This window comes from Anser cygnoides, chromosome 1 (assembly GCF_040182565.1).
Source record: "Anser cygnoides isolate HZ-2024a breed goose chromosome 1, Taihu_goose_T2T_genome, whole genome shotgun sequence".
In the NCBI taxonomy this organism is placed as follows: Eukaryota; Metazoa; Chordata; class Aves; order Anseriformes; family Anatidae; genus Anser; species Anser cygnoides.
The window spans coordinates 62,382,354-62,404,029 of NC_089873.1; the positions used below are offsets into that span (position 1 = coordinate 62,382,354).

General features: G+C 44.7%; 1 protein-coding gene across 3 annotated transcripts in view; it reads left to right on the top strand.

The window, feature by feature from the left end:
* CREB3L2 (cAMP responsive element binding protein 3 like 2) overlaps positions 1-21,676 on the top strand; it is a 79,531-nt gene that overhangs the window by 24,124 nt on the left and 33,731 nt on the right. For 2 of the 3 annotated variants that reach the window (XM_048060467.2, XM_048060516.2), the window contains exon 2: positions 16,029-16,245. In XM_048060467.2, the coding sequence (XP_047916424.2) occupies positions 16,029-16,245 (217 nt within the window). Of the gene's footprint in view, positions 1-2,666; positions 2,786-16,028; positions 16,246-21,676 lie in introns of those variants that run through there. The other variant, XM_048060590.2, reaches the window with a different exon arrangement.

A 21,676-nucleotide genomic window follows, 5' to 3' on the forward strand; every position in this document is an offset into this window, starting at 1 on the left:
ATAACTTTCCTCAGATGAGATGATCTCTGCTACGGACAGCCTTCTGATGCTGCAAACTCAGCGTTTGGAAAGGAGGAGAGGCTGTTAAAGAGATGCCCAGACATGTGCAGCTTTGCTAACTAGGAAGTGTAAAGGAGACTTTGAAAAGAGCAATTGCTGAATGAGTTCCTTTGAAATCGCTCCCTCCACGTGGAAACTTCCTTTTAATTCCCCCACGTGCCCTGGCATTGCCCTCACCCTGCTTGCTGGGAACTTCCCATTGCCACTGAAAACAGGCATCTATCATGTGTGGTGTGTTTGGGAATTCAGTGTGGGATCTGAACACGATCACATAGCAATTTGCTTGTGAGTCCTCGCAGGTTGTTGTGAGTGTTCACTTATGCTTTGGTACAACTGCAGCTGCCCCTAAGGAAAAAATCCGTATCAAAAGGGTAAGGAACAGTTTATATGTGTGGGTGTTGCTGGCTGTTGTTGTTTTCGATCTCTTTGATTGAGAAACCCTGAAGTCCAGTGCAAGCCTGCTGAATTTTTCATCTGTGACCCTCTCCCAGCTCTTTTTCGGGTTGCAGCTCGCAGGGCCGTGGCCAGCATCCTGCAGTGGCGGAGCTGCTCCCTTTCACAGCCCCTGCCTGCCTCTCCTTCCCTGGGGTGTCCGCAGCCCTCGCCAGACCAGCTCAGGTGTGGGGAGCAGCACTGAGTCACTCCTACAGCACGGCTCGGGAACCCAGCCTTAAAAATAAATGCAGGGAGAAGGCTTTCCATGGGCTGGTGCCGCAGGATGTGTTTGCCACTTGCCTTTGCGAGTTGAAGTGCTGAGTTTATCGAGCGCTTTGTTTGGAGCTTGCTCCCGAGTGGGTGGGTTGTGTGTAGTGCAACAACCTTTGGTCTTAAACCTTGGTTCTTGAACTGTGTTCCCTGGCTGCCTTCCTGATAAGGATAGTGAGTTATCTGGAGTGTAGGAATGCAAAGCAGCATCAGCAGGTTTCCCAGCTCTGAGTTTGTATAGGTTTCTCCAGAACGTGCTGCTGCTCTAATAAACAGCCTTGTTTTGTTGCAAGAAGGCCAAAGGAAGTGATTATGATTAATTAGTTTAGTTTTATGTAAATCATGGATTGTAAAACTTCCCCAGATTGTTTCCTGTTTGAATTCCTGCATATCTTTGTGGGGAAACCTCCAGTCTTGGATTAAGAATGGCTTGGGTCAAAGAATTTGTGCTGTTCCATTGTGGTTATCCTCTCCCACCTATTTTTTTTTTTTTTAAATATATATATATATATTTTGCCCCTTTATAACTACTATGAATGGATCTGGCTTCAGCTTATAAAGTCAATGGTGACTGATCATCCTTCCTTTTTTTTTTTTTTTTTTTTTTTGATATTCTGTCCCTTTATAACCACTATGAATGGATCTGGCTTTAACATATAAACTTATCTGCAAGCTGGTAGGGCCATCCTCTAAGGCTTTCTCTCGGTTTCCGTAGTTAAAGTTCATGTTCTGGATTCATTTCCTCTTTGACAAGCTAAATATATTGGTTTCTTCTTTCATTATTTGTTTTTGTTTTGAGGCAGGATTTCCAGCTCTGCAGTGATTCTGATGATCCTCTGGAATTCCCTGGCTGATCAACATCTTTTTTTTTTTTTTTTGGAATCTGGCAGTACAGGATTTGAGCATGGCCGTGGCCAGTAGCAGCATCATCCACAATGAGCATGGAGAAAATAAATTCCTCCTTCATATGCCTCTGACCTCAGAAGTCTCTTAAGCCCATGTGGGTTGTGTGCTGGACGCAGACATGTGCAGCGCGTTGTGTGACTGGTGTAAGGGTGTAGCTGGGGATCAAGCCTTATGGGGGACTTCTTTTAAATATGAAGCGTCATTTAATATAAGAAAGAAAGAAAAAAAGGCAAGAGGTTTGCATGTCAGGTGGTACCGTTACCTCTCTCCAGCTCTTTGGCTGTGGGGGCCGGGTGCTGGCACCCATGTCGGGATGGCTGTGAACATCCCAGTGCTGGTCCCGGGACTGCGTGAGGCAGAGATGCTCCAGCTCTGGCTGAGGGCATGAGCTGGGCTGAAGGGAGGGGAGGGCTCTCCCATGTGCAGGAATTCCTCCCCAGGCCCCAAAGCTTGCGGTACCTGCCCAGCGGGTGCTCCTTTGGCCACTTTTCTCCCACGATCCCAAGTCCTCTTCGAGATCTCCACTTCTGATTGTCCACTCGTCCATCAGGCGAGCGTGACTGGGGGCCTTTCTTTTGTAGCAGTAAGATTTTTACCTTTGGCTTTATTTAAAACATGATGCTTGTTTATGGCCACTTACCAAGTAATGTGTTTTGTTTTTGTGACCTGACCTTCTCATTACTCACTGCTCCTGCTGGAGCTGTGTTATCTGCAAAGTTCAGTGGTTGTGACTTCTCCTCTCAGGTCACTGATAAAATAGTAGAGTCTGGGGCCAAGAACTGATCCCTGTGGGAACCCGCTGAAAACATATGGTGCAATCTACTGGTTTATGTTTCACATCGAAAGATTTCTTATTTATTTATCCCACTGAATGTGTCATCTTGACTTCATATCGCTGTGGCTTCATTTTCTACAGAACCATGTGAGTTGCCTTGCCAGAGAAAAGGTGTATTAAGCTTGTAAGATTATTACAAAAAGAGATAACATTTGCAAAGCTGGATTATAAATGGTTGTGGAATTATAAGCAAAAATCAGACTTCTTTCCCATTTGTTCTTGGACTCTAACTACTCTCTTCCTTCTCCATTTCTTCCCTTAGTCAGGGATGAACAGCAGGTAGGTTAATTTGCTGTTACTTCATCTGCCTTGTTTACACTTAAATATTTTTGTATTTTTCCCAGCCCATCAGTATTGTCTCTTACTGAAAATAGTTTCAAGAGCTCCTTAGCAGCTCTGCTCAGACTTTTCAGATGGAGGCTTTCTAGGCCTGCTAATTAAAATGGTCAGCTTTGAGTAGCTGTTGTTTTTATCTTCTCTTTCGTTGTTGTTGGGCTGAAAATCAGTTCATTACCATCCTGTGGGATGGCTGTATCATCTGTTATTTCTCATATAAAGAGCAGTAATTCAGAACCGCCCCCTCCCAGGAGTGTTCAATTAAACATTTTGGTCCTCACCCCTTCCCCCACATAGCTTCAGCCAAGCAATTGCCCGATATATAATTAACATTCTTCTAGGGCCTAACAAGCTCAGAAGTGGTCTTGTTTCCCTCTGAATTGTATTTTCTGTTAACTCTTTCTTGTTTTCTACGTTCTGATGTATGTTAACTCTCCTTAATTTTCTCCTTTCTTCCAGTAGCCTAAATATGTAAGAGTTTTGTGGGTGCTCTGTGGTAGGCATTTCCGTGGTAGGCAGGGTTGTTTGCCTTGTATGGCTTTCTCTTTACCTGCCACAGAGTGAGTTGGTGGGGTTTTTTGTTGTTGTTATTTGTTTATTTAGGCATATGCTGAAGTGTTCATAAATGATTTGCAGTCCACACACAATCAGAGAAAAGCCCAGTTTGGAAAGGACCTCAGAGATCATCTGTTTCCACCTTGATGCCTTCTTGTTTAAAGGCCTTCTCCTGGGTTCTCTTGATCCTCTGTTGTATGGGGGCAGCTTGAAGAGCTTGACCAGCTCTTCAGGACTGCAGAGCATGGGCTGGAGGAAATGAGTATATTTTGTGTGGTTTTTTGCAGGAGAAGGGTAGGGAGATCTCAGTGGAGTTGAGCTTGGGCTGCACTGACGGTGGTGTTCCTGCAGCAGCATGCCTGCTTCCCCCCGACCTGGGGATGCAGGAGCCCACTGCCATCCCCTAACATGTCTGAGCTCCTTCTTGAACTCATTTCAGGTGTGGAAGAAAAAAAAAAAAAAAAAAAAAGAGTTAAGTCCATAACCGTGGCAAGAACGACCATTTTACGGTGGGGGTTTCTAAATGTCAAGGTGCAGAATTCAGTGACGCTCGGCAAAATTACATAACTGGGGATGGAGGAAGTCCTTGCATAACCTTAGAATGCTGTGTATCTTTTGTAGATTTATTTTATTCCTTTTGAAGCATGGTGACTTCCCCCTTCCCCATCCTATTGCTTTCCCCGTGCATCTCTGCTTTTCTGGCTCTGTTGCCCCTGTGCCTCTGTTCTGTTCCTCCCCTGGAGCCTTTGCCTGTAGCTCGGAGCATCATTCCCAATTGCCAGGAACTCCTGTATGTCCTGAGAAGTGATGCTGCTTGGGAGCAAAGGTCTGGAAATGGAAGTTTGATGTCCAGACCTTTGTGAGATGCAGGGTTCTGCAGGGAACTGCAGGAACAGCAGCAATTCTGCTGTGGATGCCCCATCCCTGGAGGTGTTCAAGATCAGGTTAGATCAGCCCCTGAACAACCTGATCTAGTGGTTGGCATCCCTGCCTATGGCAGGAGGCTTGGAACTAGATGATCTCTGAGGTCCCTTCCAACCCAAGCCATTCTATGATTTATGATGCTCTAAATGGGGGAGGGCTGTTGGAAGGTGCTGAAATGCCTGTTCATAGCCAAATTAAGGCAATGCAGGTTTGAAAGTCTCCCCTCTATCATGAAGTCTTGTGAAGACAGAGACAGTGCACATATTACTAAATAAGCTGTTCCACTAGTCCCTGTATCTCAGGAAAGCATAGAGAACGAAGCTTACAGACTTTGTTTTGGTTTTTGTTTTGTTTTGTTTTTTAAGACCGTGTGTTAGGATACAGATGTTTCCATCTACTGCTATATTAAGGCCTGAACCTTGATTCAGAACCATTCCTTTTCTTTTCCTTCTTTTTTTTTTAATATAAATAAAGATGACTGAAGTAATGTTTTCTGGCTCTGTGACAAAGGAATTGTTGTAGGAAATTGGAATACTGGCTCTGAAGTATGGGGTGCCTTAAAATAATGTGTCTAGACAAATGCTGTGCATACTTCTCCATGTATATTTATTTTATCTCGTTCACATCCTGTCTCCTTGTTTCCTTTCTCTCTACAGCTTTCAGTACAGTTTCAAAACAAACTGGTTTGCCTCCGACACAAGTAATAGCAAGTGACCCCCACTGCTCTTGCGGTGATGTAATGCAAAAGGCATCTTCTTCTTAGAGGGAGGGTGCCCGAGTGCTGGTGTTGATGAAGGTACTGGTCTACGAAGCGGGGTGCCAGCACTATTTCTGTGAATTTCTTTGTGGATTTCTGCAGAATTATGGATGTACTAGTGCAATGGGTGTCTTGAAGCCTCCAGCTCGTGGTGAGGAGGGCCACTGGAGGCAGCTTGAAACGCAAGGCGTACTTTTGTGGGGTGGGTTTGGGCAGTGCTGGCTGCTTCAGTGCAGCTCTAGTGTCATGGCTTCAGCTACAAGATAGGGACAGTCTTCCCAGGTGTCTTCACTAGTCCTATTACTCTGCTTTCTTAGCTTCACAGGGCAGTAGCTGTGTGGGCATGAAGCATAGTGCGTAGTTGCAAGCTGGAAGAGTTCTGACGGTTTTGGAATGTCTGGGTTTGATTATACCCACTGTTGGATGCATACAGAGCCACAGTGCAAGGTTGTGGGAAGGATGAGAGGTATATCAGATGAAAACTGAGGATGTTTGTGCTGGAAGCAAGGTGTAGGACTTGCTTACAGGTAAGGGGTTCTTTAATGTGATGGCTTGTTCCACTGTCTGGCTCGATCACATGCTGGAACGGGATTTGACATCAAACTGTCCTAGTGCACAGTGCTTAATGTGTAACGGTCTGCGATAGCAACACAGAACACAAAGTCCTGCCAGTGTTGTTTCTCTTTCTGCCTGATAGTAGATATCTGTCTGATAGAGGGGGCAGCAGTTTCTGCTGGGCAGGGTCTAAGCCCCGTGGCAGCTGAGTTCATTGTTAGCCGAAGGCTGCTGATCCTTGAGCTCTGATTCAGGCAGGGCAGTTCATCTCCCAGGTAAGGTAATGTGACCTATGGATTTCTTCACATTTGTTTTGCAGAACCACTGTTTATATATATATTTATTTTTTCTCCTTACCCTGTGATCAAGCACCTGGTTTTTGTTTTTGTTTTGAGCTCAAGGAAGGATTATATGTGTGTGGTATTCTTTTTGCTTTTAAAATATTAAATGCCTCTGCAACATTAACCACTATGTCAGCATGCATTAGGCAGCACTTTATAAAAGGTATCATGTTCTCCATAATCAACTTACGGAGTCCACATTTGGACACTTGGAGAGAGAGCCTGACTCTTCAAAAATCAAGAGCATTTAAATAAACATTTAGGAGCTTAACTTTGTGTCCTTTCTTTTCCAGCCTCAGCTTCCATACTTCTACTCTTAAAACAAGCACACCCAAAAGACACCCCTCCCGCCAACTAAAAATGCATTTGTAAAACAAAACCTAATAACTCTTCAGTGAAATAAAATGCCCACCCTATCCTTAAGCTGCCCAATACCAATAGTAAAGCCTTACTTATTTTATAATAACCAGAAAGCCTTAATTAAAGACCTGAATTATGACTGTGGTCATAATGTAGGTCTGCAGCCGTTGCTAGGAAAAAAGAAGGAACGATAACCTCTGCAAGCTGGAAGTCTGCCATTTAAACTTTGCAGCCCTTAAAGAAGTAAAGTTCTTGGAGATTAGAATAGCGATGTTTGTTTTAAATGCTAAGTGTCCTGTCAGTCATGAGTGGCAAGCGAGAGCGTGCAGCGAGCTCCAGCGATGGAGCAGAAGTTGTTGTTTCCTACCTACACTGTTCAGACTAATTTAAGATCCTCCTTTGAAAGATACTGGTTTGGTCCTTGGGGAGGAGGCTGTTGGGAACACTTCAAACACGAAACAGGCTGAGCTGGGGAGCATCTGTGCTCTGCAGGAGCCCTCTGCACTAAGGGGAAGCTAGACGAGGCATTTCGGTGTTGCCCTGCTCTGCCAGCACCCGGTGCAGCATGCCCGCTGGGGCGGTTGTTCCTGGGAGGCTGTGCCCCTGGCCTGAGGCTGGCAGCTTCAGGTGTTGCTTGATGTATGGGGATGGTGATGAGACTTTGTGGGGTGAGCAGATGAGTGAACTGCCTGCAGGGCAGGTTACAGAATCTCTGCTTTAAGTAACTGACCGGCGTGGTGCTAGTCAGTGATGGGGACAGGGTTTTGTCCCGGTGTAGTCCCTGTGACTTCTGATTTCTTCCCTTGGTTATTCTTTTCTTCTTCCTGCTACGTGTGTAAGTCATCTTTAAGATGGGTGCAAAGCTAGTGGTTCTGTTTGAAATGCAGTGATTACCACGCTGGCTGTGGCCTTTACAAACGGCTTATTTGTGCCCTTCAACAAGCCGTGCTGATACACGAGGACTGAGACAAGTTTTCCTTGCTTTCCTCCTCTCCCACCTCCCTGGTGAGGGAAGGTGATAAATGAAACCAAGTGCAGTGTGCCCAAATGTTGTGAAATAGTGCTCTAATGTTAAGGCCGTTCTGTGTGTATTTAAGAAGAAACCAAAGTAACTGTTTTCTTTCAAAAGTGGCAATAAGTTAAACCAGCTGTGCAATGACAAAACGTGTTATCCCCGCTGCCTAGCTCTTGGGCAGCTAACAAGACCATAAATGCCCACTGGTGAGTTGTAAAATTTGTATACAGAGATTTCAGCTTGCCTGAAGGCTTTCTTTCACTGCTTGTTTTTGGCTAAACACTGGGTGGCTGCCCAGGAGACACTAGTTAGATGCAAAACTTGCAGCAAATGTAAGTTCCTTCCAAATAGCCAGTAGGTGCACCAACCCTCATAGCAAATGTTTTTGACTGGCATTAAATGCATGGAGCATAGCTGGGGCAAAAACGAAATAAAACAAACAAAACCAACTGCATCTGTTCGTTTCTTCACTAGATGAGTTTTAAAAAAGACATAACTGGTCTGTTTAAGTGCCTTGCCTGGATGCCAGAAACCACCAGAGACACCAATGACTAAGGTTTGGAAGCTCAACTACCCTCTCTGTCTAGGGTGAGTCACGTCAGCTGGAGGTGGCAGGGGGAGGCTTGCTGCTACTCTTGGCATTTTGGAAGCTCGTCAAAGGCAGACCTGTCATCCAGGCTTGTCTCGGAGCCTCTAAAATCACTCTTGGTAAATAATTGTGGCCATGCTGCTCACGGATGGAGTGAAGGGCGTGAGGAAAAGTGAGGGAGAGCTTCAGTTTTCTGTAGTTCTGCAGCTCAAGCTGGCAGCCCAAGAGCTGATTTGTGAGACAAATGAAGTGCATAGCAGTGAGCCTGATGTCAGAGGAGAAAAATAAACAAACAAGCAAACAAACAAACAACCCCCAAACCAAAAATCCCTTAAAAAATGAAAAAAAATCGGTAGTAGAAACAAACAAATGAATATGTCTGACCTGAGCGCATAATCCAGATGCTTGCAACACAAAATTGATAATGTTTTTTGAGGTCTCGCCCAGGGACCCAAATGGGGAGCCTTCTTGAAGGGCTTCCAGCTCACTGAGTCACCGCACTCGTGTGCTGCCCCCCGTGACTCACTCCTCTCTGACTTTAGCTCCTATGGGGAGCGGAAATAGAAAAACACGCACCCAGCCTATTAAAAAGTTAGACTAGGTCCAAGAATTGTGTAGTGGGGGGAGGGCAGGGGAATGTGAGAAGGATTTTCCTATTTTAAATGGCTCCCAAGAGGCCCGTGCTAGGAATGAGCAATAGCATCCTTTCTGCTGTCTGCGGACACTGGGCTTAAGAGAGACTAAACTTGAGGGTTGCATCTCACCCTTGCCTTGACTGTGCAGGGGCTCCTCCTTTTTCTTTCAACTCCTCTTTACTCCTGATTATTACAGAGTTTAATTTTATTTTTAATTCCCTCTTCAAATCCAAAATTCTTTGGAGGAGGACAGGTTAAAGAAAGTGAAAGAATATTTTTGAACGAGGAACAGCAAAGGAATAAATATGCTTCTTGAAAAATCCCCCATTAGTTAAAAATAAATACGCTGCTGCTTTGCCGATTGTGGGTTGGAAATACTTGAGTGTTTGCAATGGAAGTGTGTGCATGCATGTGTGCATAATGGGGTGGATTATAAGATTTGCTCAGCATGAACTTCAGCATTTCCAGCTGTGTAACCTGAGCAAGTTGGGAAGATGTGCAGATTTAATTACCATGTAAATCCATTAGCTCTGAATTTCCTGGCATTTGTTTTGCTGATGACACAACCTGAATGTTATTCACTTAGTGGGTTTTTTTTAATCCATCCTTTTTTTTTTTGTGATTAAAATGAGTAATTGCTGGTGTGAGACTCCAAATGATCCTATCTGCTGTTATGGTAGATCTCTTTGCTGTTTTCAAATACCAATTTCATGTTACTCTTCACATCCTCCTGCAAATGAGGCAATTTCAGTGTAGTCAATGACTATATAGTAAAGAATTTTATAGTAGAGTAAAATAATTAAGCAACTATTCCTCTGTGTCTTGGTTTTGATTTTTTTTACACTGTACAAGATATACACCTAGAAATCTGAGGTTCCTTCTATTTGTCCTTGGCAGGTACATAAGCCAATCTCTGCTGTTTTATCAGCATGTTTTAGGCGTGACTAGTGGGGACTGTTTACAGTCCTCAGTCTCCCTGTTCTCTGCAGTGGCTGTGTGTAAGACGTTTTTCCTGCCATCAGAAAGCTCTTCCAGCTATTCTGGTCTTTAATCAGGCCGAAAGGGAGGGTCTTTGTGTCTCATTTAAGAGTGAGCAGTTAGATGTGCCTACAGTTGCATGCCCATTAATACCATGGTCTATCTAAGAGGTCTTCTGGGAAACTGAGATTTCAGCCAGTTCAGGTACAGTCGGATGACTTTTTTTTTTTTTTTTCAAATATGCACTGCCAAACATAGTTGGTTTCTCTTTTCCTCTATTCTTCTCCTTCCCCAAATTAACACATACCTAACGTAAGCACCCTGGTACATCAAATTGTATAGTGTGCAGCCATCTGCTCTTCCACTCTTCTCCCTGTGGGGGTGCTGGTGAGGATTGGCCTTGGTTCTCTTTCAGCCCCCATCTTTGGAATCAGTCTTCTGGAAAAATACTGTGTTGCTGCCAGGTCGTCCTTCATTTTTCATCCTTGTAAGAGCAGTGCAGCAGGAGCTTGGATCTGTGCCTTGTAACAGTGATGTATCAACGCATCTTATGCCAATAGATGAGCTTTTCTGTTCCCTGAAGGGTATGTGTGAGTGAATTGTGGAGGTGAGGCTATAGGGGGCTCCATTGGTAGCTCTTCTCAAAGCTGACAAAGATGAATACTACGTGATTCAAGCCGTGGCTGAGTTTGGAGAAGAATGTGTGTTGGCCAGCTTCCCTGCTGCAAACATAAAGAATTGCCAGAAGAGGAAGAAGCTGAGGAATGCGATGTACCTGAAAATCTGCGGAGTTCGTGTTTGAATCTATGTGAAAATGAACTGATGCCCAAGTGCCGATGAGTGCTCGGAACAGTTGTCTTGGTTGTTTGGAAGCTGGCTCACACCTCTATTGCTGGTGAACTTGAAACAGGAAAGCCAACTGCACCACCAGCAACATGCCTGGGAAGAAAACACCGGTGTTGAGGTAGCTTTTTAGTAAGTGCCTTTGAGTTGAGGTATGCAGAAAGTCATGGACTTCTCTGCTGCATCATCATCATTGGGATATGCAGTCCTCCATGAGCAATGTCTCTAGGCATGGTTCTTCATTAGCTGGAAAAGGCAGGTCTCTGCTCCAGGCCCTTAGGTAGATGCCGCACTTTCAAACCTAGACAGAACTGTGTGCGGTGCCTTTGACAGCTCCTGCCGTACAACCAAGTCTAGAGCTGAGCTCATTGAGACAGGATAGCATGTATGTGCCATCTTTAACAACTGGCACCTTGCCTGGACGCCCCAGGGCTTGAAGCCTTGTGTTAACAGCTGTGACTCTTAGTCAGACCTCCTCAGCTACCATATAAGCAGCTGCCAGATGCTTGTGAAATGTGTGTTTGGCTCCTTGAAAAGGAGATGGTATCTCCATGTAGCCACTCTTCTTGGTGTTTGATGCTATTAACTGGAAACGGTGCTACCTTTTGTGATGCTCTTTAATCTCCTACGCACCTTTGATTATACAAACCATGAAAGAGCTGCGGAGGAGATGATTCCCTCTTCTCCCAATTAACTTAGGGGGAGAGAGGAAACTGTGGGTGGGGACAAATTCATGCCTGGGGTGCACACACATCTACATCCCTACAGATGGGGACTGGTTTGCCTCCCCTATCTCCATATCTTCTCTGTGAGCACTGCCTTGTACATGATGCCCACTCTGCTTATTCCTTTGGTACAGAGGTAAGGATGCAGTCCCTGCCCTACTCCCTGCTCCCATTATTGCAGCTCAGACCTTACAAGTGGTTAATATTGGGTAGTTTTTTACCCACAGGCCAATGGTGGGCTTCACTTTTATCCCAAGTGCCTGGTGGACGGAAGTAATGCTCCCACACAGGGGGTTCCTGTTGTGGGGGGGTGACGTGGATCCCTCCAGGAGCAGCAGGCCTGCTGCCCTGACTTGGGGAGCCAGGAGGGAGCAGCAAACTCCCAGGAGGGGAATATCTTAAATTTGTGGCTGGTTCTCGCCCCAGCACATTGCATGTAGGCCAGCTTGCCCTGGGATTGATTCTTGAAGAGCATGGCCTGCTTGTAGGATTCATCTGGAGCGCGGGGCACGGCCTACTTGTAACACTTGGTTGGCAAGCAGGGTCCTGGTGCCTGTGGTGGGCTGGGGTGCTGCTGTTGCAGCTCCCATCTGGGATATCTCTGCTGGAAAACCTTGGGTGTACTCTTGTGGGAAGCACGTAGGTCTCCTGTTTGACACAGTACATTTTCCAGGCTCAGAAAAGCATGTCACTTGATTAATAATTTAAATGTAGTTATGGAATGCCGTTTGGGGTTCTCGGCTTCATTCCTTTTTTAGTGAGTTCTTCGAAAGCCATTTTCCTGGGCACAACTGTTTCATTCTTTGTCCTGATAACGTGACACCTTGAGATAACCAGCGCTAGCGCTGCCCTGGTCTGCCTTCAGGCTATCTGCTGGAGAAGTCAGCCCTCCCATGAAACTACCAAAACCTGAGTCTGTTTTACCTCAGAGATGCTCATTTGAGCAGACAAGCAAGAAAAAAAATTGTCCTTAGGCAGAGCTGGAGAAAAGGGGCTTTGTCTGGCAGGAACAGTTCGACGCTGTGAGAGCTGCAGCCTGCGGCTCACTTGGCCTGCAGCCAAATAGGACTTTCTAAGAGCTATCCAAAATCCACCGCGTGCCCGGATGCAAGAGCTCTCTCCTGTTTGCTTACCGCGGGGCCGATGTCTGTAGGTGTTTTGTGTTTCCCCAAAAACACCTGGCTCATAGGCGGGAGCCAACATCCAAGCAGATTGGCGGTGAAACTCTGTGGAGCTGCAGCTTTCTCCCTGCAAACTCTGGTGTTTTGTTTGTCTTTGCAGTGCTCTGGGAGAAGGGGAAGCGGAAGATAAGGTTACGGCTGTCCTAAATCCATGACTTTTTACAGAGGTTAAAATCCCAGCTGAACACATCACTTTGCTCTGCGGGGAGGAGAGTTTAATAATTCAAGTGGACTCCTTGTACCAATGTAGCTGTAATTAGTGCTGTCACCGGCAGTGGTGTGTGAGGATAGCAGGAAGTTGGCAACGGAGCTGTCTGCAGAGGCTTTTGTTTGTTTGTTTGTTTTCTGAAAAGCACTTTTTTCATGTGAGTGTTCTTTTCTCTTTTTTTTTTTAAAGGTAAACTTTGTTGGGGAAAGATGCCAAGTTGAAAGCTGCAGACAAAGGATTTCTTTCTTCTTCAACCAAATGTATATTCAGTTTCTGACAGTGTAAAATTCTCTGTTTCCTCCCGAAATTGCCCTTTCCTCTTCATGAGCAGAGGGGTCGTTGCTGCACTATCAGAATGGAGGGCTGTTCGGTGGCTTTTCCGCTCTGGAAGTGGCTGCTGATGACTGCAGTGTGTGTGGAAATAGAGGGCAGAGCGAGGAGAGGAGGAGGGCTGGTGATGGGAGGACGTGCCTTGAAAAGGTAGAGGAGAGCAGTTTAGGGTTAGGTGGAAACTGTGAGGAGTTGGCTGCCTAACTACTAAAAGCTTCATCTGTAGCTGCTGCTTACATGCCTTTTCTTTTTTAATTCTATAAGCAAACGGGGCTGCTTTCAATGAGACTATTGTTTTTCTTAAAAAAAAAAAAAAGCAAGATAGCTTCATGTGTTCACTGTAGTAGAGACGTGTATATACAAAATATTCCTGTGATTCAAGCAGTGTTGTTTTTTCTAATGACTGAGAAGTCCAGGTCCCCCAAAACTGTATCTCTTCACTGAATCCAGTCTGGCCTGTGATCCTTGTTGGAGGCTTCTTTGTTGACCAGTGTTCAAAGTTACATCACAGACCATTAAAAATTAGATTAAAACATGATAACAAAACTAAGGAACCATTTTAAAAATGGACAGACCATTTATTTGCTGTCAGACACTTCTGTTGTACGTGCACGTTCTTTTCTTCCTCACAGCTTGCTGCTTGTCAGCTTTGCAGCTGAAAAGGAGAAAGCACACATGTTGAGGAACACGTTGAACTCCCTTCCCTACCCCAAGGTCCTCTTTCTGTCTGGTTTTGGGAAGTTAAAACGTTTGTTTCCTCTGTTGCTTTTCCTGAAATGGTTTTAGGAAAATTCCCCATGTAGAAGGAAAAAAAATCTAAACTAACTTTAAGCAAGTGGAAGAAGTAAAATGGTACAAATTTCTTCCATATTGAAGCAGTAGTATGTAGAAGGCTAACAGAAATCTTTGTGTGAATTTACCAAAAATAGCTGAGTAGCCTGTGGTCGCCTTGTCTTTCAGCTGGGTCTGTTTTAATTTAGAACAACTGAATTGTGTCAGACTAAGTCAGCGCTTAGGTATGATATTTTCCAGGGTGACATCCTCAGGTTAGATGCTGCTGCTGGTAATGTAGCTGTGTCTTGAAACCAGTGTACAAATGCTGTAGCAGCCCGTTTTCAGCTTATGTTAGTCATCAGTCAGAGTAATGTATGCAGGAATTAGATAGAGGGAAATGTTCTAGCCAGTTTTAGGACAATATGCAAGCAAATATAATTGACACTTACTACTAGCCTGACGGAAAAGAAGCGCGTAGACTATGGGGAAAAAGTTCTTTCTAAGCAAGGCACTGTTTTTTGTAGGTTCATCCTTGCCTTTTATCATGGTAGGGAAGCATTACTGTCCCTTGTTCACACTTTGATAGCTGCCTGCCCTGCTTTACTCAGTGTCCTTATTGGTATGTAAGGTTATTCAGCTAATCCTGAGCATCCTTTCTCTTTCTGCTTTGCTTAGTAGGGAATAGTAGTTTATACATTTAGCCTTTCAGATATTGGGAAGCAGTCCTGGCTGTGAAGAGTGAGTCCTTGGGTACTGAAATTAAAATAAAAATGGCTTTCTAATGTGGTGATGACCTTCTTGATGAGTCGTCTGAGAATTTTAGTAGAGCTATCATTCACAGCAAGCTAATACAAGACTATGAATCCATTTTGCCATTTGTACAGGCTTTATTTTAGCTAGCTTGTTGTTTGTACATAGTGACTGTGTTTCTCTGTTTGTTGCCTTATGTTTAGTAAATATTTTCTTTTCCTCAGTGTCTGTCAGAATTGACTGAAGCCTTTCTAATTTTGAAAGAAGTTCCAGTTAGTATTGGTGAGCATCTTGGAAGAGGCGCTTGTGTCCCTTCAAATGTATCATGGGCTCTGTAAGAGACGCCTGAGCTCTGTGTTTTCCAGCATCAGGCTTTGACGCCACAAATGCTGCTGGAGCTGTGCAATGTGCATGCAAGAGGTGTAAGCACGCCACTTCCCTCATGGATTCATACAATATTGACTAGTTTAATTCTTAATTTAGCCTACAGGAAGTCAGATCTTGAATTTCAGTGTTTGTTTCTGCAGGAGAGAGCAAGATGAAGAGCCAAGATCAATACTGCCTGCAAAAACAGAGCAAATCAAACAGACTTAGGACTGTGCCCCAGTTGACAAAGACTCCTATATAAAATGGTAGATAATGCCGGATTGTTTGGAAAAGCTCGTTATAATTCATTGTACAAACATTTTTGTAATAAAATAGAATTCTTTGTGTGAATAAGATGAGCAGGAATGGTTTCTTGCAGTGCAGTTTCTTAGTCTGTCCAAGATGTCTTCTGACATTTGAAATGAAAACAGAAGGAGCTGCAGAGTTTTTGGATGTTGATGGGAACTGCACTGGGGTCTCAAGGAAGAAGATCACGATCAGGAGATTTGGTTTGTGCTCATTTTGAATAAGAAACAAGCACAAAGTTATTCGTAGTGCACAGAGGCATATCATGCATTGTCAGTGTAATGCACCCAGTGTAATAAATAAAGTGATAATTAGTACTGGCTGGCAGGAGCTCCAGCTGTGGGGCCTAGAAGCTGGATGAGTGCTCTTGTCCTAGCTGGAATGCTACTTCTGAAATAGATATATAAATTAGCCAGGAAATCTACTGCATAGCAAATGCATTGCTTGCTTGTCTGGAGACTTGTGTGGACCCGTTTTGCTAGAGCACATCGCCTGTTCTGGGCAGTTAGAATTGTCGTTTGCAGTGGCAGAGGGTCTGTGCCTGGGTACGTTTCCTTTTTCTTCTCTGTGAACATTAACCCAGTATGTTCTATTCTACACACGAAGTATTCTGACAATAAATCCTGCAGGAGCTTTCATGCTGTCTGGGTGACGTGTGGTATCACATTGGTGGTGGCATACTGAGTACCTTTGAGGCAAAAACGGAGGTTGCTTCAGGGCATGGCTACTGTGCTTCTATTTTCTGCTTTTGTTGTGAGTTAATCACAGACCTTTCTGTTTCAATGTATGCCTGTGAGAGGACAGCTGTCCTAGCTGTAGTTTTTCAACTCGAAGTAGCGATTGTAGCAGGAGGTCTTTAAGCAGGGCTGGTAGTTCCCGCTGCTGGCTGGCACAGATGCCTGGTGCAGATACTAGGATTGTTCTGATCAATGCTCTCATGTTGTTGACAAGACAGGCAAGGAGATAGACTTTTCTCCCCCTTTTATCTCCACAGCACTTCACAGAGTTCCTGGATGAGTTCTCACCAGATGTCCTAGGCCAGCTCTTGAACGATCCCTTCTTGTCTGAGAAGAATGAAGTGATGGAGGTGGAGCTGTCTCCAGCATCCCCAGCGCCCCTCATCCAGGCAGAGCACAGCTATTCCCTGTGTGGGGACTCCCGGCCCCAGTCTCCCCTCACCCACATCTCAACTGATGACAACTTCAACGAAGGTAGTACTGATGTGTGCAAAATTCATGTTGTTCCCCTGAGTCCTTGTTTGCTTGTCGTGCTGGTGGAGTAATTAAATGTTCCTGGTGGGGTGGTGATGCACCACGGGTGCATGTGGACTTTCTGTGCTAATTGAAATACCTACAATGAAGTCACAGAGGGGATTTCTTTGATTTAAGTCTGTAGGCATTGTGGGTAAAGAAACTTGTCCACAAACAAGGAAGTTGTGCTCAGCAGAAATTACTAATTTGTCACTGTTAACATTTTGAGTTAAAACTGAAGTGTTCATCCAAAAGAAATGGGAGAAGTTCCAAAAATACTCTAGTTTCCATGTATCCAAATCTGTGGTTCTTGAAGATAAATGGAGACCGATAAACCAAATGAGCGAAGTCTGGATACTGTAGAACGTGACATGTAAGGAAAGGATGAGAAGGCTTTTCAGTCTTCAGGAGAAAATGCAGAGGGGAGATCTTACTGCTGTCTACAGCTCCATGATGCAAGGATGCAGAGAAGACAGAGCTGGGCTCCTCTCAGAGATGCACAGTGATAGCACAAGAGTAACGATAGAATTGCAAGAAGGGAAATTCCAGCTGGATGCTAAGAAAACCTTTTTCACCGTGAGTGGGTCAAGTGCTTGAACAGGTGTCAGAGTCTGTCTCCATCTGTGGAGGTATCCAAGGCTGAGCCAAAATAGGACCTGCGTAATCTCATCTGAGCTGGCTGTGCTTTGAGCAAAGGATTGGGAAAGCTGATCTCCACAGGTCTCTTCCAACCTACATCACTTCAGGTTTAATAAAAAACAACCCCCTCCCCTTTAAACTAAAGTTATTTTTAGTAGTATGTGGAGCTTTCTGGTATCCCCAAATGAAAACTCGCTCATTTTATTTGTTTTTTTTTTTTAAATATGTTTGCAGGAATGCAACTTCAGGTGCTCCAGTATTTAAAGCTGTCTTGCTGAAGTCCTGTTTCTTTGGTTTTGTTTGTTTTTTGTTTTTATACTTTTAAGAAAAGAAGAAAATGAAGGCAAAGAATTAAAAGCATCAAGAAGCCATTGGTGATTTTGTGAAGACAGTGACTGCAGCGTTATAAATGTTGTGGGAAATGGTGATGCACAGGATATGATGAACGCCGCTGGCATTTTTTAGCAGTCATGTTTAATTCAGCTGTTATAAACATCTAAAGGGGAAAAAAAAAAGGAAATGCAGGAACGGTGGGAGGATGGGATTCAACCTGTTCTGGTATGAAGATACCTGCTGGCAGGGAGGGGAGTTCAAGTTAAAAGCTAGTGCTGGTGGAGGAGCAAGGACATGAATAACTGGCATCTCTTAGGAGTACTCACCATGGGAGAATTTCACTCCTAATAATCTGTTTATGTGTTCAACGTTAGCTTTACAGTGAAATGCAGTAGAGTACTAAGCTACATCGCAATAAAAGGCAGAGAGAGATTAGTGCTTATGTCTAAGCATTAACAGGCTAAGCTGTTTATGAAGATCCACCAGGTCATGAGTTTTCAAAGGCTGACAGTCTTGTAGTCCAAAACACTCTCTTTAAACAAGGTGGGACCTGCTGCAGATTTCACAAGTTTGGCTGCGTTTCACTGAGGACAACAAATAAAACCTGTGAGAAGGCTTTTCAAGGTGAGACCAGAGATGGTCTGGAAACATCATCTACATAAAGCCTTCCCTTTTTGTATTTCCAAACTGTTTTATGTGAATATCTTTAAATTAATACATACAGGAGATGAAACTTTTATTGTGGCAGGAGAACAAGCACAAGAAACTTCAGAAAGCAAGCTTCCCCAGAAGTTAACAGAGAGAAGCTCCAAACTAGGCTAAAAGTGAGGGGAGTTTCCTTTGGGGAAAAATCCTGAAGAAATTCATACTGCTGAGACTACTGGGTAATTAATAGAGCTCTAGTCAAATGATATTTTTAAAAGCCAAGAAACATTAACAAGTGGGTTTAAAAATAGAAAATGAATGGAAAGTATTTCATCTTCTGCTCATTCTGCAGTGTTTCATAAGAGAGGAGGAGGAGGAGGAGGAGGAGTTGTTCTTGGTGTTTGGGATTTTATTTAATCTTCACCCTGGAATGACTCTTTTGAACCTTTCAATATATATTGACTTTAAAATGTTGAAGCTCAGAGAAATACTTGAGGAAATCACAGTATTACAGTTAACATGGATGTCTGAAATATATATCCAAATTGCATCATGCTGATAATTTTTCAGTCCTTGAGTCCATGAGGGAGAGAGAGGGGTAGTTTGCAGGTGGCAGCACTGCAGGATTTGGTGCTGAAGATTGAAAGCATCTTCGTGGTTAGACAGCGGAGCCACACAATGCTCTTGGCAACACTGGTGAACTCCGGTTCCCTTGGCAGAGGGGCAAATACAAAAAATGTGCAAAAAATCCAGCGTCTCCAAATAACTACCCCACTGGGCGGATTGCTCTTACTGTTGTGTTTCCATGATCATTTCCATGGATCCAGCCCTGCAGGACCGAGGGTAGAAACAGGCTAATGAGGAGGCTCGCATGAGATTCTTGCATGCGTGTGTGCGTGCATGGGTACTCGCCTGCGGTTAGAGTGGTGCAAAAAAGAAGAGAGCACACAGTGATCAAGCGGAGCTTGGATGCTGTTTCAGAGCTTCACGTGTAGTTCCAGAAGACTAAGGGTCTGGGGTTTTGTACAAAGCATATGGTAAACAGGCTTTGTCCTCATTTTGCAGTAGAGTCAGTAACGTGACATTTCTTCTTTATAATTCTCTTTTTAAGACCGTTTGTAATTCTCGTAGCAATGGGCGCTGGTGGCGTGATCCCCAGGGTGTGTAGCACTGCTGACCCCTCTGTCAGTGGGAGTTTATGGGCATGCAAAGAGGGGGAATGTGCAAGGGGAGGGGAAAAGAAGGGATTTCTAGGGCCAGACCCCTTAGCCTGTATGACTAGGTAATACGTACTTGGCAAAGGTGCCTGTTTTGGTCCCTACTGGAGTTGTCATGCCAGCAGCATTCTGTCAATGTAACCTGGAGCTGCTAGCTCCTTTCCACAAAGGTAAAGTCTCAAGTGCAATGTGCCTCGGTATATTTAGATGCCAGCTGGCTTCCAGCATGTCTCTTCTTTTAACTCAGTGCATTTTAATTGCATGAGACTAATCTGCTGCTCAGCCCTTGGGTGCCATCTGAGAGGTGGAGGTGGCTGCTGAGCCCCGTGCTGGCCCAGCCTTCAGGTGGGACAGGAGGGAGGAGGATGCCCCCACAGAGGGCAGTGGGGGCCCAGGAGGGTGCTTTTTTGACGTGGGCCTGGTGGCCTTGCATGCCTATCTGCCTTTAAAAATAGCCTTCAGGCCTGAAGTTTGTTCCCTTGGCAATGGGTGCGTAGCAGATGGTGGTTGTGGGTGCGCGTCCTGCAACCTGGCCAAGGCTGGGGGCTCCCGCGGGAGCAGCACCGTGGGGCAGCTGGAGCAGGGTCCTGTTGGGCAGTCTTAGCAAAAGAGTCAAAAAAAAACACACACAAAAAACAACAACAACAAAAAAACAGTGCTGGAAGTATAAAGCCTGGCAAGTGTATCAGCCTGGGTGCAGCTCTTCTGAGAAGTCCCATTGACTCCAAGGTGAAAATGCTTAATAACTGTTCATAAGATCAAGGTCCAGGCGCCAGTTTTTCCCAGTTAGTCATTCTGTCCTGTTTGTATTCAGATTTTTTCCCTGGCTTTATGCAGAAGAGCTTTTTCAAACACTCACAGGTCATTGCTAATGTGCACCCTCTGAAAGCACCAGTCCCAAAATCTCCGGCTTATGAATGCACTCGCAGGTGTAACTATTTTAAAGCAGATGTGTGCAAGACATCTGGTATGTTGTTGCCTTTTTTTTTTTCCCAGAATCTATTCTTATATTCATTTTTGCATAAACTTTTAAGACTAAAGATACTTGAGAGAAAGGTTTATAGGTCTGGGCTGCTTGTTTGCAGCTGGCTGACCGTACACTTCTGTTTGCTGGAGCTGGTGAGCAAGGATCATGGCTTGGGTGGGATCCCGGGGAGGACAAGAAAGGAGGCTGCATCCCAGGTACTGACAGCACCGCTGGTGCTGCTGCCCCTCTCACAGCAGGTGTCTGCTTTCTGGTTGTGAGCCCCGGGTTTTAAGACATAACTGCAGAGTAGCTGTGAGGATGCGTGGTGGGTTGTTATAAAGTGAAAAGTGCTTCATGGAAGGACATGAGGAAGCTGGGAAGGGAGGCTGAGAACAAGTCTGGTGGGTAAGGAGACTTCTTGGACCCATTGGGGTCTTTCAGGGCACAGGTTTGCTTCCAACAGGTGTAAATGGTTAGGGAAAAAAAGCTTTCTGTTACAGTTGGTGCATGTCTTTCTCCATTTGTCTTTGCAGCAGTTGGAAAAGAAGGCTGTGGTCAGCCAGCCAGCAGCAAGGTGAGCCAGGAGTTTAAGCAGTGATTGTGATTAGCCTCCTATATGGCTTGGGGTCCAGTCCTGCTCTCTCACCATTCGTTGTCTGCTGTAGGGACAAACTCCTTGGGACAGCAGCTGCCCCTTCTTTTGGACTTGTTAGGTCAGTAGGTGAAAACCTACAGGGCAGGGGCTGCAGCATCTGTGTGGGGCTTTTAATCCTCTGGGATAAGCTACAGTGATCAGGCAGTGGCTAGCAATGGGTGCATTTGGGTTTTTTGTTTGTTTTTCACTTGGTGAGCCTTGCAGAGGTGAGAGAGTGAACAGCTGACTAGTCCTTTGCTTGTTTTTTTCTCCTCAGATTGGGGCCAGGTGGCTGGGTGCCTTCCTTTCCTAGTCCCCTGCAGGCTCTGCTTCTGAGGCTTGTCTTGGTCCCCACCTGCCCTCCTGTTCATGCTTTTCTTCTCAGGAATGCTTTGAAGTTGCACTTGGATTTGAAGCAGCTTGCCATAGCTAAAGGTTTGACAGTGATTTCTGCAGAAATGGCATGTTTCTGTTCTATGTTTGCCTGTACCAAAGCTGGGGCTGGCCCCAGAATATAACCTGTATTGTGTTTTTAATTTTTATTGCTGAGGTTATGTTTTCCTGCAATGTGCTTTTAAAGCCAAAATTCCCTTGTAAGCTTCAACTCAATCTCCCTACATGGTTTGGAGAAGAAAAAGAAACACCCACAAAATCACTGTACATGGCTCCCACTTCTCCAGTGCAAATAGCCTGGCAATGACAAATCCAGCCCTCATCCCAGACAGCGCTTTGTACAGGGAAATGCTTCCTTACGTGTAGAGTCTGCAATGCAGTAATCTGTCGTGCGCCACCTTTTTGCATAGGAGGTACCCGTGGGCTCTAGGCTCAGAGTGGTCTTCATACATTTTATATGAATATATGTACTTAATAGATATGTGTGTATATATAGTATATGTGTAACTGATATTTCATGTATTTATTATATGTATAATAGGTTATATGTATATAGTCTACATC